The sequence below is a fragment of the Lithobates pipiens genome, unplaced genomic scaffold, assembly GCF_037356315.1.
Source record: "Lithobates pipiens isolate NorthernLeopardFrog02 unplaced genomic scaffold, aLitPip1_a1.2 Scaffold_19, whole genome shotgun sequence".
Lineage (NCBI taxonomy): Eukaryota > Metazoa > Chordata > Amphibia > Anura > Ranidae > Lithobates > Lithobates pipiens.
The window spans coordinates 125,035,775-125,054,382 of NW_027507764.1; the positions used below are offsets into that span (position 1 = coordinate 125,035,775).

The window sequence follows — 18,608 nt, forward strand, 5'->3', positions numbered from 1 at the left end:
CTGTTCCACCATTTGGTAGAGCACATTTTGAGTCACGCTAACTCATTGAAAAATGTGGACCTTAAAGGGTTAACATGGTTTCCTATGGGACACGTTTACATCTATGCGTTTTTTGTTTTGTTTTTTTCAGCCGCTTCATTTTTGGAAAGGGCAGGAATTTTTTTTTTTATGCAAAACTGTGTTTTTAAGTTCAATAGATTTCAATGGAGAAGCTGCAGAAAAGCATGTAGTGCGTTTTTACCGCGATTTGCATTTTTTTTCATCTGCCCAACAAACTGCTCCCCAAAAACTAAAAGGGTAAAAAAAAAACCTGCAAATCGTAGTAAAAACGCACAGCAGAACGTACCACAGAAACGTATCAAAAGCAAACTGCGTAGGTGTGACCCAAGCCTTAAAGCGGATCTTCAGTCTTTTTTTTTTTTTCATCTTTCCATCTATTTACCACTTCCGTACCGCCGCCGCTGATATATGTCCTTACTTTGAAGGGGGATATCGTTCTTACGGCAGCAGCTAGCTGTCATAACCCTGCTATCCTCTTGTTCGGCCAGTGGTTCGGGTTCCAATAATAGTGGTCTCTGCAGCGGATTCGCCGCAAGATCGTTTTTATTGGCAGCGGGAGAGGGCCCCCCTCCCCCCCCGCGCCACTTACTGGAGCCATCTGCAACAGCGGAGGGGATCGGATCTTCACCCTTGCTGGGCATGGAGATGAGTGAGGGGATGTACATTCCTTGTAATAGGAATAAAAGTGACACAATTTTAATTTTTTTTAAAAACATGCCATGACCCGCCGAGCTCGTGTACAGAAGCAAACGCATACGTGAGTAGCACCCGCATATGAAACTGGTGTTCAAACCCCACATGTGAGGTATTGGTTTGTATTTTTTCCAAAAAAAGTGCGTTTGTAAGACCACTGCGCAAATACAGTGCGACAGAAAGTATTGCAATGACCGCCTTTTTATTCTCTAGGGTGTTAGAAAAAATATATAGTAAAAAGTCATTTTATTATATAAGCAATCTAAGTATGTTTTATATAAGTAATTTTCTAGCAAAAAAAATGTTCTTACAGAAAAAGGGTTAAACTGCAGCGGCGCTTTGCCGGCGGTATTGCCGCGCTGTCCCATTGATTTCAATGGGTAGGAGCGGTGAATACACTGCTCCTTCACCGCTCCAAAGATGCGGCTAGCAGGACTTTTTTCACTGTCCTGCCAGCGCACCGCCCCAGTGTGAAAGCCCTCCGGCTTTCACACTGGAGTGAAAGGGGCCGGTTTTTTTCAGACGCTACACAGGCGCTATTTTTAGCGCTGTAACGCCTGAATACTGCCCCAGTGTGAAAGCAGCCTAAGTGGTTAATGTGTACCATCTTTGTAAGATTTTCCTTCAAGAAAAATCAGAAAAGGAAAGGTTGCACATGATCAGAAACAATAAGCAACAAAAAAAGCCTTTGATGTGTGAGAATTTTCATTCATCAGTTCTGATTTGCTGTGAAATGAGGAAAATCAGACGATCATTCGCCCGATTTTCATATAGTGTGTACCCTAGGAGTAGGTTACCGCGTGGGTTGTGCGTGCTCGTTTGCATGGGTACAGCAGCACAATCATTGGAATGGGCTGCTGTACCTGCGAGAAACGCAGGAAAAGAAGCCCCTGACCCTTTGCTGCACCATATGATTTCACACATTTTCTGATGGGCGGGGGGGGGGGGGGGGCACCTTAAGAGTTGAGGGCAACCCCGCATGCTAAAAAGCAGCACATTTTGCCTGCAGATTGGGAACACTCACAACTACGCACTAGAGCTGCACAATTCTGGCTAAAATGAGAATCGCATTTTATTTTTATTTTTTGCTTAGAATATCACAATTCTCACGGCATAACATCATCTTTCACATTAAACAAAATAATTGGGCTAACTTTACTGTTTTTTTTTTTTTTTTTTTTCATTCATTGGAGTGTATCTTTTCCAAAACTATCGTGTATGAAAGACCTCTGTGCAAATGCAGTGTGACATAAAATATTGCAACAATCGCCATTTTATTCCCTAGGGCCTCTGCTGAAAAAAATTATATATAATGTTTGGGGGTTCCAAGTAATTTTCTAGCAAAAAAATCAGATTTTAACTGTAAGAAACAAGGGTCGGAAAGGTTTAGAATTTGAGTGGTTAAACTTCCTGCATAGTCACACAAAAGTTTTATCTCTTTAATCTAAGCTGGAAGAGTTAGGCCTCTTTCACACGGACTGTCCTTCAGGTCCACCTGTCAGTTTTTTAGGCGGACCTGAACAGACACTCCATAGACCTCTATGAAGCGTTGGATGTCAGCGGTGACATGTCGGCTAACATCCAACCCGCTCCGACCTGCTCCGACCTGCTCTGATCTGAAAAAGTGTGACGGAGGTAAAACCTACTTTTCCATCCATCTGAGGATCAGACCGGGTGACCACGGACTCTACGGTCCATCCTCATCGGATCCCCCATAGGAGAGAGCGGCGCTTTGACAGGTCCGTCCCTGCACAGTATACAGAGATGGACCTGTCATCTTCCTGCTCAGTGGGGATCGATGGAGCGATCCCCCGCTGAGCAGAGCGGGCTCCATACACAGACACGTCCATGTGAAGGAGTCCTTACAATGTTGTTAAAAACTTGGCAGACTGCCAGAGTGAGCAGAGAACTCTCTATACTTGTTACATGAAAGAATCGGGAAACACTGCAATACAGATCGTCAGGGGATGAATCAACATCGCGACCTTTTAGCAATTAATTGTGCAGCTCTACTATGCACACATTCCAGACCACACATATGTGAACCTAGGCTCAGTCTATGTTAACCACTTCAGCCCCGGATGATTTTACCCATCCGGATTTTACCCTTCCTTACCAGAGCACTTTTTGCGATTCGACACTGCGTCGCTTTAACTGACAATTGCACAGTCGTGCGACGTTGCACCCAAACAAAATTGAAATAATATTTTTCCCACAAATAGAGCTCTCTTTTGGTGGTATTTGATCACCTGCAGTTTTTATTTTTTGCGCTATAAACAAAAGAGCGACAATTTTGAAAAAAAAACACAATATTTTGTACTTTTTGCTATAAATATCCCATTTAAAAAAAAAAAAATGTAAACAAATTTTTCCCTCAGTTTAGGCTGATATGTATTCTTCTACATATTTTTGGTAACAAAATCTCAATAAGTGTATATTGATTGGTTTGCGCAAAAGTTATAGCGTCTACAAAATAGGGCATAGATTTAAGGCTTTTTTTTTTTTTTTTTTTTTTACTAGTAATGGCGGTGATCTGCTTTTTTTTATTTATTCTTTCTTGTGACGGACATATCGGACACTTTTTTGACACATTTTTGGGACCATTCACATTTACACAACGATCAGTGTTATAAAATTGCACTGATTACTGTGTAAATGTGACTGGCAGGGAAGGCGTTAACACCAGGGGGCGCTGCAGGTGTTAATTATGTTCCCCAAGAGTGATTCTAACTGTGGGGGAGGGGACTCACAAGGGGAGAAGACCGATCGCTGTTCCTCTGTACTGGGAACACACCATCGGTCTCCTCTCCTGACAGGACGCGGATCTGTGTGTTTACATACACAGATCCACAGTCCTGCTGTGTTCCCGGGCAATCGAGGGTACGCGTACCGGGTCCTGAGCGACGACGTGGGGGCACGCGCGCCCCCTAGGTGGCTGGGAATGGGGGGGGGGGGGCATCATATGGCGCCTGCCCAGGATGGGAGATCCCATCTGCGGGTGTCTTATTATGGGTGGTTAGGGAAGTGGTTAAAGGTGGCCAGCGGCGAGCCATCTTCCTGGCAGAGCTGTACGCTGCGCATGCAATCAGACTCTGTAGAAATCAATGGCAAGCATCACCATTGTTAAAATGTGTTACATGCAAACAGATCCTCTGACCGATCTCGGACACACTCTGTCTTCTGCTTTCTGCAGAGTTTTTGGCAACAGCTAATCGGCCATTTTGTATGTGGTCATTGCACAGAGTACAGCTGCATCCAAGCAGCTCCACACGACAAACATAGCTACTGTATAAAGTATGCAGCCTCAACAATATGCCTGCTTTGTTGGGGTGGTAAAACTCAACTGTCTGTTTTTACCTCCCCTTTACTTTGCAAATGAATGAGGCCTAAGGGTAGATAAATCCATCTCCTTTTATTTCTTGGTACTCTTTGCTACCCTTCCCCCTCCCAAGCCACCCCATATAGAAATCCAATTGTTATTGGAAGAGCTAACAGTTTGGAATAGATGAAGAGAAAAGCGAAGGTCAGCTTTCAGTATCCTCCAGTGTCTGTCCTGCAGATTTAGGGCCCCTTCACATGATTGCATTGTAACATCACAAAAACACAGGCTTGTATCACCCCAGAAGTGCACCGAAAGTATTTTCCCTTTTAACCTGGGAAGCCGGTCACCTCCATTTGTAGCAGTACAGAACAGTGCAGTGTGGTTCTGAAAGCAGCTGCTCACTGCATCTTTTGTATGCTCTTGGACAAATGCTTATTACATCATAGTCACGGTCATAGCCCTCATGGTGACACACTAAATCCATAATACAAGTTTTAATAAGACCAACTTCACACTGAGGCGGTTTAGCACTAGAAATAGCCTCTAAATAACACCTTTAAAACCGCCTCGGAAGCACTGCAACACAGATGTGTTTAACCCCTTCAACTGCTAGCAGGGGTTCAAAGCACCCCACTAGTCACTGAAAAGCACTGCTAAAGCAGTGCTAGAATGCTAAAGCTGGGCCTAATGGTAACAAGACAAATGGAGAGGGTGAATCTGCTTAATTGGGTCACAAACCGCAATAAAAACTGACAGATGTTCTAATCCCGCTCCACTCTATCCAAAACCTAAAAAAAATAAAAATTAAAGTCAGCAGCTACAAATACTGCAGCTGCTGACTTTTAATAATTGGACACTTACCTGTCCCAGGGTCCAGCGATGCGGGGGAACGAAGCCCCCCCTCGTTCCCCACTCCGCTCGCGGCGCCGGCATTTTTACTGTGGTCACCCAGCTGTGGCTTCACAGCCGGGCACCCACTGTGCATGTGCGAGCAGCGACGCTCGCCATGATACGCCGCACAGTCATCTGGGACACGTGACAGTTCCCAGATGACTGTGCGGCGCCAAGGGGAAGTGATGTTGGTGCCTGGGCACTGAAGGAGGCAGACTACGAAGGGCCCCCTAGCAACAGGCATTTAAAGGTGAGTAAACTTTATTTCTTTTTATTTTTTTTTCCAATTATTTTTTTACGAATTTTAAGCAATTTCTTATTTTTTTTTTTTTTTTTTTTTTTGGTGGAAAGACCACTTTAAACTCCCTTCCTAATCAGGCCGATTTTTTTTTTTCAGCTTTCTGTACTCTCACAATTTGAATGACAATCAGTCATGCAACACTGTACCCATATGAAATGTTTGTCTTTTTTTTTTTTCTTGCACAAATAGAGCTTTCTTTTGGTGGTATTTAACCACCACTGTTTTTATTTATTTTTAAATATATATATAATTTTTTTTGTGTGTGTGATAAATGGGGGGGGGAGTTTTGTTTAGAAAAGAAAAAATGAATTTTTCTTCATCTCTATTATACAATTTTGCAAATGTAGTAATTTTTCTTCATACATTTTCGCCAAAATGTATACTGCTACATTTCTTTGGTAGAAATAACCCAAATCGGTGTATGTTATCCCCTTCCTGCCGAGCGTATGCAGATGTCCGTACTCGGCTTTTGGGGGTTATACTGGGATGATGCCCGCAGCTGCGGGCATCATCCTGCTACCGTTGTTTAGAGCGGCCGATCAGCTTTCCGAGGATAACAACCAATGCAGCTAAAAGCCGTTCGGTTGTTATCTCTGAGGAGTGGGAGGGGACATCCCCCCTCCCGCCGCTCTTCCCGGACCTCCGTGATCAATTTAAAAAAATAAATAAATTTTTAAAACACAATTTAGTAATATAAAAAGAAATAAGAAAAACATTTTTTTTTTCAAACCGCCGCCTCAAAGGTGAGTTGAGGGGCAGTCAGTTGGGGGAGGTCATGTGGCCTCTTAGCCCCTCCTGCAGAAGCCATGTCTCAGAGATGTAAAGTGGCTCAGAGTCACGTGACCGGCCTGAGAACGGCTCTAAAAGTATTTACATGACTAGTTTTAATGAAAGGCATAGCACACTGTGTAAGTCTGTCTATAATAGAGGGGCTGGCGGTGACCATTGCAAATTTTTGATTATAATAGCGGTGGGGGGTGTAGACAGACACAGAACACAGAGCTGACAGGCAGGGAGGAGGGGAGAGCAAGGCTGATGGAGGGACGTACGCTGACCCTGATTTTCGTGGTCAGCGCAGAAAGGGGGATAGGGTCAATCGGCTTTTTACAGCTTAGAGGGGCAGATTACACAGCACAAGTACTGTGTTTAACCTGCTTTAAGGGATTAGAATCCCCCCTTTTTTTTTTTTTTTCTTTTTTTTTTACTCTTTAAATATACCACTTATTGTATAAAAACGTTTTTCAATTTTGTTCAATACATGTAAAAAAAAGTTACAATCATCAATGTCCTAGAAAATCAAGTGTAATGCTGATACTTCACATAACAGCAATGTGTATCCTTAAAAGGTCTACATGTTTCGTGGATATCCCACTTCTTCAGGATCCAGAAGAATTTACACGTTGAAGACGTTTACTCACAGTCCTAAAAGCATTTCTTATTAAAAGAAATGGAGAAGTAATGAAGAGAGCATCATAATAACAAACATTAAATAGTTAATAGGCACATTCATACTTCTTGACCCTGCCAGTAAATTCCACCTAATGCAACTCCCTGTGATGGTGTGACAACAATGCTGCACTGCTTGGGAATTAAGAGCAGAGTTGCCACTAACATGTAGGCTATGCCCATTTGTGTTGCAGGGGGTGGGACTATCAGTATTGTCTGTAGCTTGTCAATTGGCATCTGTCCATCTCTACTCCTGCCCACTGCTTTTTGGATTGACATTACTGCCTCTGTTGCTGTAAGCTGCAGTGCTTGGGACGGGAGCATGTGAGATACAATTGAGGAGGATTTGACTCAGGGAATGTAAAGGAAGTTTTTGTCTACTTTATCAGGCTTGTGGATCACATAGTAACTGGATTTGGTACTTGTTTAGACTGAGACAGTAGAATTTAGCTTTACTGTCAAGCTGGTAAAATTACAGAAAACTACCTTCATTTTAGACTAATGGGTCAGTTTAGTGGAAAATATCCACTGCTCCATTCTCCAGCATTATTAGTGGAGATCTTTCTCCTCTGAGTGCCTGTTTATGAAGCAGTGTAGAAGAACGCTTCTCCTTTTGTTAAGTGAAGCGATCTTCAAACAGTGGAAAATGCCCCCTGATACTGGAATCTTGTGAGATTACAGGACCAGAAATCCACTGAAGCGCTAAGATGTCAGTTTATTAAAGAGGGATTTCACTGTGAAAAAAATTTATTAAAAGCCAGCAGCTACAAATACTGCAGCTGCTGACTTTTAATAAATGGACACTCACCTGTCCCGGGATCCAGTGATGTCGGTGGCCAATTGATCTCTTGGCTGCTGCCACCGCCATTCTAGGTGAGGGAATCGGGAAGTGAAGCGGTCCCAGCAGACAGCGCGCAGGGACAGGAAGAGGCATGGACGCCCGTGGGAGTCTGTGCCCGGAAGTGGGTGCGAATACCTGTCTGCACCCCCCTCCCCCCTGAAAGGTGCCAATCATGACACCGGAGGGGTCCGATGAGCGGAAGTTCCACTTTAGGGTGGAACCCCGCTTTAAGCAGTGGTAAATTATCACTGCTCATTACATGGACCTTCTCAGAGGAGACCGTACACCTCACTAACTAAATAGTCCATCCTATACTGTGTGTGTGTGTGTGTGTGTATATGTATGTATGTATGTATGTGTATATATATATATATATTATATAAGAGGTCGACCGATATATCTGCCGATATTTGCAGTTTTTTTAATTAATCAGCATCGCACGATTGTACTGATAAAAAGGCCGATTTATTACTACAGCACCACTTGCAAAAGACTTCTGTAATAGAAGTCAGTGTAAGGCTCGGTTCACACAGGGGCAACACGACTTTTGGAGGCAACTTGGACGTGACTTGAGGTGACGTGACTTGACGTGACTTGGACACGACTTACAACACTACTTTAAGTCGCCCCAGGCCAGGCGACTTGCAGTGGCCAATCAGAGAATGAGCTCTCGGGGGGGGGGGGGGGGGGACTCCTTTTGAGAGCTGATAATTCTCTGAGAGTCGCCTCTGTATAGACAGAGATCTGACTTGGAGGCGACCTCCATTGAAATCAATGGGTACCAGTCGCCTACAAGTCGGATTGAAGTAGTACAGGAACCTTTTCTGAAGTCGGAGCGACTTCAGTAGTGTGCATTAAGACGGCTCTCATTCACTTACATTGATTTCTACATATTGTGCTACCTGAGGTGACTTGGGGCGACTTGAAGTCGGATCTGAGTCGCCCCTGTGTGAACCGGCACTAAGTTGCCTGAGTCTTCATAGAAGTAACTTTCCTCCTCTCTGGGCAGTCTGCCAAGAAAAGAGCAAAAAGATACAATGTTTACACTTGAATGAACTCATCTCAGTGTGCAGTTCTCAGTTTAACCATTTAAAGACTAAATCTTTTCTGACACTTGTTGCTTACAAGTAAAAATCCTGTATTTTCTGCCAGAAAATCACTTCGAACCCCCAAAAATTATATATATATTTTTAGCAGAGATCCTAGGGAATAAAATAGCGGTTGTTGCAATATTGTATGTCACACGGCATTTGCGCAGAGGTCTTTCAAATGCAATTTTTTTGAGAAAAAATACAATAACGATTAAAAAAAAAAAAACTAAAACCATAAAGTTAGCCCGTTTTTTTTTTTTTTTTTTTTTATTTCCCCCCCCCCCCCCCCAAAGTTTTGACTACCTGTTTTTGTTTAATATATAGTTTTTTTTTTTTGTTTGTTTTTGTTTTTTTATCTAAATCATACATGTTTAATAAATGTTTAAATGCAAGAAATTTTCTGCATCGCCTATGAAGGCTGCTTTCACACTGGAGCGGGCAGGCGTTGATGGTAAAATGCTGCTAGTTTTAGGGGCACTTTACCATCATTTTAGCGGTGCTATTTGGCTGCTAGTGGGGCGCATATAATCCAGCTAGTGGCCGAGGAAGAGGTTAAATGCGCCCGTGAAGCACCGCTGCCAAATCACATTGTTGCATGTGCTTCGGCAGTGGTGCCCATTCATATCAATGGGCAGGAGTGGTGGAGGAGCGGTATACATCACTCCAAACGTGCTGCTTGCAGGACTTTTTTTTTTTTTTTAACATCCTGTCACACAGACTGCAGAGGAGCCATTTTACAGATGCTATTTTTAGCCCAAAAACACCTGAAAAAGGCCCCAGTGGGAAAGGTGTGTTAGATTTTATGAGATGAAGGGGGATTAAAAAAAAAATAAGAAAAAAAAATATCGGCATCATATAGCGGCCATCGGCCGCCATTATTTCTAAATATCGGCATCGGCCAGAGAAAAACCCATATCGGTCGACCTCTAATAAATACAAATATATATATATCTATATATCTATATCTATCTATCTATCTATCTCTATCCTGGCAGAATTTGATTTCTTGGTAATTTTTCTGGGAATATGAGTAATACAAAACTTTTCTTTCACTCGTTGTTAGTGTTTAGCTGAATCCATTTATTATCAATCAACTGTGTTTACTCTTTTTAAAAAAAACTAGAAAACAGAAAACTACCCAAATTAAGCTGATCAAAAGTTTACATACCCTGGTGATTTTGGCCTGATAACATGCACACAAGTTGACTCAAAGGGGTTTGAATGGCTATTAAAGGTAACCATCCTCACGTGTGTGTGTATAAGAAAAGTCAATGAGTTTCTGGACTCCTGACAGACCCTTGCTTCTTTCATTCAGCGCTGCACTGACGTTTCTGGATTCTGGGGCATTGAGGGGCGTCGGCGGTAAAGCGCCACTATTTTTAACCATCTTTGCTTTTAACCCCTGCTAGTGGCTGAAAAAGGGTTAAAAGAGCTGCTGCAGTGTCGCTTTGCCAGCAGTTCGGCGCTGCCCGTTTTAATTTCAATGGGCAGGGGCACTTTAGGAGCGGTGTGTACACTTACAGTATGCCAAACAGCACAGGGACAAGCCTCAAACCTTCTGTCACAAAGTCGTTTGCAGTAATGAGACCAAAATTGAGCTTTTTGGCCACAACCATAAATGCTACATTTGGAGAGGAGTCCAAAAGGCCTATGATGAAAGTTACACCATTCCTACTGTGAAACATGTAGGTGGATCGTTGATGTTACTGTCTTGGGGGCGTCTGATCAAGAAAGAAGAAAGTCGACAATCTTCCTCAGTTCCCCTGCGATTCCCTCTTCTCTACCCGATTCACCACCTCTGAGCTGGTGAATCTGGGAGGGTGAATTACGATCATCTGTTTCATAAATCGTTGATGGACTGAGATCAGCGGTGATCCTCGGGGTCGCTGCTGTTTAGTTTCATAAACGGACACCTGTATGAATGGGCTGCCGTGCCCACGGAAAACACAGGTTCACAAGTGTGAGCCTAGCTTTAGTCTCTATCATTGTTAATACTATTGCTGTTGGCGTTATATACACTTGTGTTTAAAATGATAGAACCTGGATTCTTCCTAGTTTGGTGCGCCCCCCTTTTTTTTTGTGGGTGAGTGGTGGTTTTATATTTAGTCTTTCCCTGGCCATTATGCATGTGGTGTGGTTCTGGTTTGGATTTATAGCGTTATGGTTCAACAATGATTGCCTCCATGTCTTTATTGTGATGTTGCATTTTGTGATTGGGTTGATGCTTTTAATTTCATTCACCAATATATTTTCACTGTTTTCTGGGAAGTCTTTATTCTGTTACCTTCTGGGACCTCTTAGGCTTCAATAAATTAGGCTGTTTCAACCACCCCCAACTCCTATGTATCCATTTTTGTTTTGTATGGAAGGTTACACTTTTTCAAAAAATAAAAATAAAATAATAATTGCCTCTTTTTGTTTATGTATTTTGAAACATGGAGCATTTTAGTTTTAACGGGACTTACAAACAGTTTGAAATTCTTGAAAATCATAGAGGGGAGTCCAGAATCTCTTCATGAAGGTGGTTGGGAGGAAATGGCCTTTAAAAATTAAGCAGCAAGTTTTCTTAATTAAAGCCCATCGGCTCCCAGCTCTCATAGTGCAAAGTATGTTTCATCTTTGTTCTTAATCTGTAATTGTGCTCCCCTGACGCTGGCTTCTTGGGAGAAGAGGTAGCAATAATAAAGGAAACGGTAAAAAATGAGTTGGTACATAGTATTCTCAGCAGGGTCGTGGCATAGCGGTACAAAGGCAAAAGAGCTAATGCAGTTTTTCTTGAAAGTAATTTTTTATTCCTTTTGTAAAAATGGCGTGCAGCTCCTCACAAACATTTTTCCATTAAGCCATTAAAATGTTAGATATTGTAGGGCTTCAATTTAGGCTGTTACAGGTGGGGAAGCAAATTCCTTCATAGCAAAACTCTTTTATTGAGCTGCCTAACTGATAGAACATAGCATATCATAGTTGTGGAGTGTTCTCAAGGCGGAGGGACACATGTAGGCTTATCCAGCAAAGCTGTGCAAAGAGCAGTAATGATTTACAGAATTCAACTTGCTGAAGTAAATTCAGAAAAATAGGGTATTTTGTATTGCAAAAATCCCTTTCTTGTTATATCCCTCTGTTTATGATCACGCCCCTGATACTACGAGCGGCTGTCCTGAAATGGCTTACAATTTTTACGTTTGCCTGTGTACAGTCCTCCTGTACGGAGGCAGTATAACCTGAAAGTTATGACCCTTAAGCCACGACACAATAAAAACCAGCCGACATTCGGCCCGTGTGTAAGGCACTCAGTCTGTTTGGCCGGCTTCTGTCGGATGAGCACGCCGGTTCCCGATCAGTGCACTCAGCCAATGGCAGAGAACGTTGATCAGAGTGTTCTGGTGGGGGGGAGGGAGGTTCTGGTTGAACAAAGCTCATTGAAAACGGCTCAGTGTGGGAGATCGCTGTACTAACGTTGGATCTGAGTTTTGTTTTTAGTTTTTTTTTTTTTTTTTGTTTTGTTTTTTTTTTTTCCATTCAATCTCCTGGGTTGAACAGAAGAAAAACTAATAGTGTGTAGTAATGATTTTATGCCGAGTATAAAAATCCAATTTTCTTGTGCTTTGATAGACACTTGCAGACTGTAAATTTTGTGAAGTTCAAAAGCGGTCCAATTGTGGGGTGGGCAACAGTAAATGCTAATGGACCCACTAAAAACACAACTTGATCCTAACATTTAGACAATGAAGGGAAAACTTCATTGGGAGGGAAGGGAAAACTGGGGCCAGACACAGGGATAGAAGAATGAGGTCCTGATTGAGGTGACAGGCTGAAACTACCTTGGGCAGAAATAAAAACCATGTGGTTCAACACCACCTTGACCTTGTGGAGGAACAAACGGGATACTTTACAGAATAAGTTGAAAGAGGAATATGTCTGAGTTTTTGAAGTGCTGAGAGAAGCAGATTCAAATCACGCAGTCAGGCTGTAACAAACGGGGATACCTCCTCACCAAAGGTCTTAATCAAGGAGAGGGAAGTCATTGGTTTCTGGAACAAGATAGCAGGAGCAGAGACTTGACCCTTAATAGTGCTGAGAGCAATATTCTGGCCCAGGCCCAGCTGTAGGAAAGAATGGATTTATGCTACGGAGAATCTACTAGCGTGGAAGACTCGTGCCTCACACCAAGTGAGGAGGTATGCCTTCTGTGTACAGTGATAGAAAAACTTTTGCCTGAGCATTGTTGCAATGAATAAGTTCCAGCACTGATTCTGAAGGCTCAGAATCCATGCAAACCTCTGCAAGGGCTAAACAATCAAGGCTACATTGAATCTGCCTCTACTGATTTTCAGTAGGAGATTGCCTATCCAGCCATGGAAAGACCAGTAACAATACTTTGTCCACAGACCAGAAAATCACTCTGTTCAGAACTTTTGAGCTCTAACGAAGGTTCTTATGTCTTGAATCAAACGTATTCCAGTAGCATTGCCTTAAAGCAGCATAGCTCAAGGTATGAGGCAAGGCCTCAGGTACTCGCAAAGCCCAGATGCTGATAGGTGAGGATCAGATAGCCAGAGGGAACTATTTACTGTAGGTGGCCAACAGTAACAGGGTGAGCTTTGGAGGTCTACATGGTTCTTGACAATACAGGAATGCAGCAAGAATATGTCTGCAAAGCGACTCGCCTGGAACCCAAAGATCACTTCAGGCTATCCCCACGATGTCCAGTCTAGTGGGGTCCAGGCTTTACACTCCAAAACCAGGCTGAGGATAGGCTGTGCCAGATAGCTATTCTAGAGATTACCTCTAGCAGCAATGTCTTGATTGAAGAAAAGATTTCGAATAAAAAGATGGAGCTAGTACAAATGGGTTAGTTCTATCCCAGCAAAGCAAAAGAAAAGACGTCTAAACAGAGATGTGTCCATTTCCAGTAGGAGGCGGCATAGCCTGAAGGACCCATCATGTGGAGCTTTTTCTGTTTTATTTCAGTGGAGGTTGAGAATAACTTGCTGACTTTTATCCTGATTTAGGTTAGTCAATTCCTTTTTAAAGTGTATAAACCCAAGATCCTGCCAGTAATCGCATGCCCCATTGTAGTCTGACAGCACTAAGCCGCTGTCTTGCAATTAAAACATAACCACTCCTACAGGTAGACGTGATGGGCACCTCAAAAGCTATCGGGCAGCCCAACAGCCAAATGAAAGAGCTTGCATGGTGGGCTAATTGTGAGACTGTATTAGGGTTGTGTTTATAAATTGGCATAGCAATGTGCTCATTAAAAGTGCATGTATATTTGTTCTTTGTGAACAGGCAAAACAAACATTTTTTTCACAGTTTTTAATTAATTTAAAAGGAAACTTGTATGATTCTTAGCTCCATTTGGTGGCAAATGCAATATTTTCTCTTTTTAAATCGTTAAAAATACATTTAAACAGCACAGGAAATAGCCTAATAATATTAGCGCACACACTTTCAATGGCAAGACTGCTTTGTTTAAAGAGGAACTGCAGTCTACTCGCATAATTTGTAATAAAATCATCTTTGCCATTCTGAAGCTTCCCTCCAACCACTTTGCATTATATATATATATATATAATTACTGTGATTCTGTACTTGCCAAATATGCTGCAGAACTCTCCCTCCACTCAGTCTGTCTGCAATCATTTTAACTGTGGGCAGCTGAAGCTGCTGCCTGTTTACTTCCTGGATTTACACAGACACACACACCTCCAGCTCTGCGGCTCTCATTGGCCCTCTTATGAATCATCCCTCCTCCCTTCCTGGCAAACTCTCGAGAGTGAGAGAGCTGTGCATGCCATAAGCCTAGGCTTTTCTTCCGAACAAGAAACAGGAATTGGGCTTTATAAGGTATTTGGCAGAAAAAAATATTTTACTATCCAAAGTTAAAACAACAATAGCAGAAGATATAGTAGATGGGAAGCTAAAAAAAAAAGACTGAAGTTCCTCTTTAAGAGAAACAAAATTGTTTACAAATTTTACTTTGTATCTCTATTTCACTGATGAAAAGATGCTGTCCATGCATGTTGGGAAAAGTCAGGTGCTTCGTTTGGGTGTAATTACAGAAAATGCCATCTTCTAATCCATCCATCTATTTATTTATTTTTTCTCCTGTAGAAATCAGTTCTTCGTGGATACAAAACAAAAAATCCAAGTAAAAGTATCACAGAAGACTCTGGTTCTGACAGAAGTGCGTTAGAGCGGCTTCCACGTAAGGGGAAGGATGGAGCCAATTTACAGGTAAAGAGACTTGTAGAGATTTGCAGATTTGATCACTTTTGTAGATTTTAAACTCTTCAGCCAGTGGTGTAATTTGTTGACATTTAACAAGCCCCCTGTGAAACCAGAGTGTTGGTAGAATATGGTCACCCAGCACAAAACTTCAATGGGAATGGATCAGAATCTGCATTCCAATATACACCGATCAGCCATAGCATTGATTACCGTATAACATTACAATGGCAATTGAAAGTGGGACAATTTAGGCAGGAAGTAAACCTGTTCCTGAAGTTGATGTGTTTGAAAGCAGAATTAAATTGGCAAGCAATAAGTATTGAAGAGACTTTGACAAGGTCCAAATTGTAATGGCTAGATGACTGGGTCAGAGCATCTCCAAAACATCGGCTTTTTTGGGACTGTTCCTAGCCTGCAGTGGTCAGGATCTACCAAAAAGTGGTTCAAAGAGGGCAAATCCATGAACTAGCAACAGGGTCATGGTCGAGCAAGGCTCATTGATGCATGTGGAGAGCGAACGCTGACCTGTGTAGTCACTGTAGCTCAAATTGCTGAAAAAGTTAATGCTTGTTCTGATAGAAAGGTGTCAAAATACACAGTGCATCACAGTTTGCTGTGTAGCTGCAGACTGTTCAGGGTACCCAATGCTAATCCGTATCCACAGCTGTAAGCGACTACAGTGGGCACAAGAGCATTAGAACTAGACCACAGAGCAATGGAGGAAGGTGGCCTGGTCTGAAGAATTCAAAAATGGTTTAAGGTGTTGACTTGGCCTCCAAATTCTCCCGATCTCAATCCAATGAAGCATCTGTGGGATGTACTCCAAAAAAAAAAAAAAAAAAAATCCACGGAGGCCCCAACTGTCATCTTACAGGGCTTTTAGGATTCAGGCTGGTGCCAGATATCACAACATACCTTAAGAGCTCTAGTGGAGACCATGCCTCAATGGTTGTGGTGACTGCTCATTATGGTTGATCGGTTTATAGGTTCTGTATCACACAATTTGACCTTTTTGTGAGGCATTTTAAGAGATGTGTGTTGTATAGTCTCTGAAGTATACAGTTTCTTCTACTCTGCTGTAGAGCTGCACAATTGATCGTCATCGGGATCTTGACTAAAGTGTTTAACAATCCTTTCTATACAAAGAATTCTCTCTGCTCTGAAGCCACAGCCCTCAAAAGAATGGAAGAAAAAAAACTGGGCAGTCCGCCAAGAATCAAAGCATTCTTTATCAGTTGAACTTAAGTATAAATTATAAATATTGTAATAATTTGTCAGTGGAATAGACTTTGTGTGTAAGTGAAAAAAGTTTTAAACATTAAACCTTTTTCTGACATTTGTTGGTTTCAAGTTAAAATCTTTTTTTCCCCCAATCGTCTTTCAGGACAGCCACCTTTGAGAGACACTGGCTCCTCCCCTCTTAGGAAACACCGCCTTCATTTTCATGATTTAAGCCTCCTCCTCCCTTCGTTCCTCAGTTATGGTGTTTCCTCCGGTGGGGAGACACCGCTAAGGAACCTTAGCTGAATCAGTTGGAGAGACTGAAGCTATCCGAGCGGAGCTCTGGCCCCACTCGGCAGTCCGATCGTCTATCGGTCTACTTTTGGCAGTCCGGTCAGCTGGTGAGCTGAATTTTCGTACTGACCATACACTCTAAACTTCGCTTGGGGAAAGCAGGACGTTTTTAAGAGGCTCATCCCTTCGTTCGCCCAGGAGGGTGCTTCAACGGGATAGGCAGTCCGGTCAGCTGGGGAGCTGAATTTTTGTACTGTCCATACACTCTAAACTTCGCTTGGGGAAAGCAGGAAGTTTTTAGAGGTTCATCCCTTCGTTCGCCCAGGAGGCTGCTTCAACGGGATAGGCAGTCCGGTCGGCTGGGGAGCTGAACTCTTGTACTGACCTTTTTTACACGCACTCTAATCTTCGCTTGGGGAAAGCAGGAAGTTTTAGGGAGGTCCATCCATTCGTTTTCGCCCAGTGGGGCGCTGCAACAGGACGTCCTAGGTCCCCCTGTGTTTGCAGTCGGCTTGGAGCTGGAGGCCGGACCAGATGACGGGCGACGTCAGTTCTGGTGGGGGCGGACATCTTCGTTGAACCCACGTCTTCCGGTTCCGGACGCGGACGGAAGGAGGACCAAGCGTTCGGCTGGTGCAGCCTCTCTTCTAAGTTGCACAGGTAGCTTTGGAGGCACGTTCGTACCACTCTTCCTCAACAGGAGAATGTCCGAAGCAGTGGCTTCAGAAGCTCCAGGAGTAACGGCACCAGCCACTCAAAGGTAAAAGCCCTGGCGAGGGGTTCCCTTACCTTACAACCAGTAGCTCCACTGGTGTTTTTTCCCCCTAGGTGGTCGGGGGGAAGGGCAGTGCGTCTGGGATCCAGATGGAGATTGATCCTAGGGGAGGGCACTCCCGGTGGTCCTCTTCAGTAGTGCTGGTGTTTCTTTTTTTTTTTTTTAGGATTTTATGCTGCTCTTTTATCTCTATGTCTCAGAAGGACATGAGCAAGTCTCCCCTTGGTTCTAGGAGGGAGCGTCCTTCATATAGAGCCTCTTTGGGGGAATCCCTGGTTCAAGGCACTTGGTAAGGAGTGTATTGAAGCACCGGATAGCTCAGTCAGACCTTTAACCTAAGGGTTCAGGGTTCAGGTCCCTGTTTGGGCGCCATCAGGAAACAGGCAGCAGAACACGGTGCATATCTGGCGGCTTCTGTGAAGGTTCCAGTGGCCTCAGCTCCAGAGCACTCTTTCACCAGCACAGCAGAGTGTTCCACCTAACCCGATGGATGTTCCTCCTGCAGGTTAAGGGAGAGTCTAGAGGGTCCCAGAGAGGAAGTTGAGGAAGAAGTTGACAGTGCCGTCTCAGACTCCCAAGGGAATCTGATGGTGAGGGCTTGGGTGGGGAACCCAAAAGAACCTCACGATATAAACTTCCCCCTGGATGAAGTGGATAAGCTCTTGGGAGCTATTCATACCACTTTAGGCATACAAGAGAAAAATAAGGCATTGTCGCCCCACGATCAGATGTACTAGGGCCTGGGGGAAGCGGGTGTTCCCGGTTCATGACGTCTTGATCGATGCCATCAGGAATGGCGGGGTCCCGAAGGAAACCCTTTCTTTTCTGGTGCATTAAAACAAAGGTTTTTTCTTGGGCGGAAGAGGAAGCTCTTGTCTGGAATAGAATCTCCCAGGTTAGAGGCTACCTTTCTTCAGATGTCCAGGCATACTGACCTGTCCTCGGGGACATGGGAATACTTTCAGACCCTATGGTTTGAAATGATGGACTCACTTCTGAAGGTTGCATGGGTTTTTTCTCTTAAGAAAATATCTAAGCCTGCCATAGCGGCCACAGTGGTGGCTCATAATATGAAGTGTCGGCTTAGCCAGATTAAGGCATGAAGCAATGACGGCAGAGGAGACTTTCTATCCTCCTTTCCCACGCTGCTTAAGGAGTTGGCATACGCTGCTTCGATTCAATCCAGGCGATTGTATGCAAGATCTTCGGCTCTGACCAACTCAGCCTGGAGGGCCTTAAGGCTGAAGACATGGCAGGGGGTCAAGGCGTCCAATGCAAAAGCTCTGTGTAATCCTTTTTTACTGGAGACCTGCTGTTTTTGGCCAGGTCTTGAAGCAGTGCGAGAGCGCACGGCTGATAAGAAAAAGGCCGTTTCCCTTAAGAGGAAATATATATTAAAAAAAAAACAAAAAAAAAAAGGGGGGGGGCCTTCCTCCCCC

The 18,608-nt window shown here is 43.4% G+C and overlaps 1 protein-coding gene across 1 annotated transcript in view; it reads left to right on the top strand.

The window, feature by feature from the left end:
* CDCA7L (cell division cycle associated 7 like) overlaps positions 1 to 18,608 on the top strand; it is a 41,315-nt gene that overhangs the window by 1,164 nt on the left and 21,543 nt on the right. Inside the window, exon 2 of the mRNA XM_077491238.1 lies at positions 14,763 to 14,885. Coding sequence (XP_077347364.1) covers positions 14,763 to 14,885 — 123 coding nt within the window. The remainder of the gene's footprint in view (positions 1 to 14,762; positions 14,886 to 18,608) is intronic.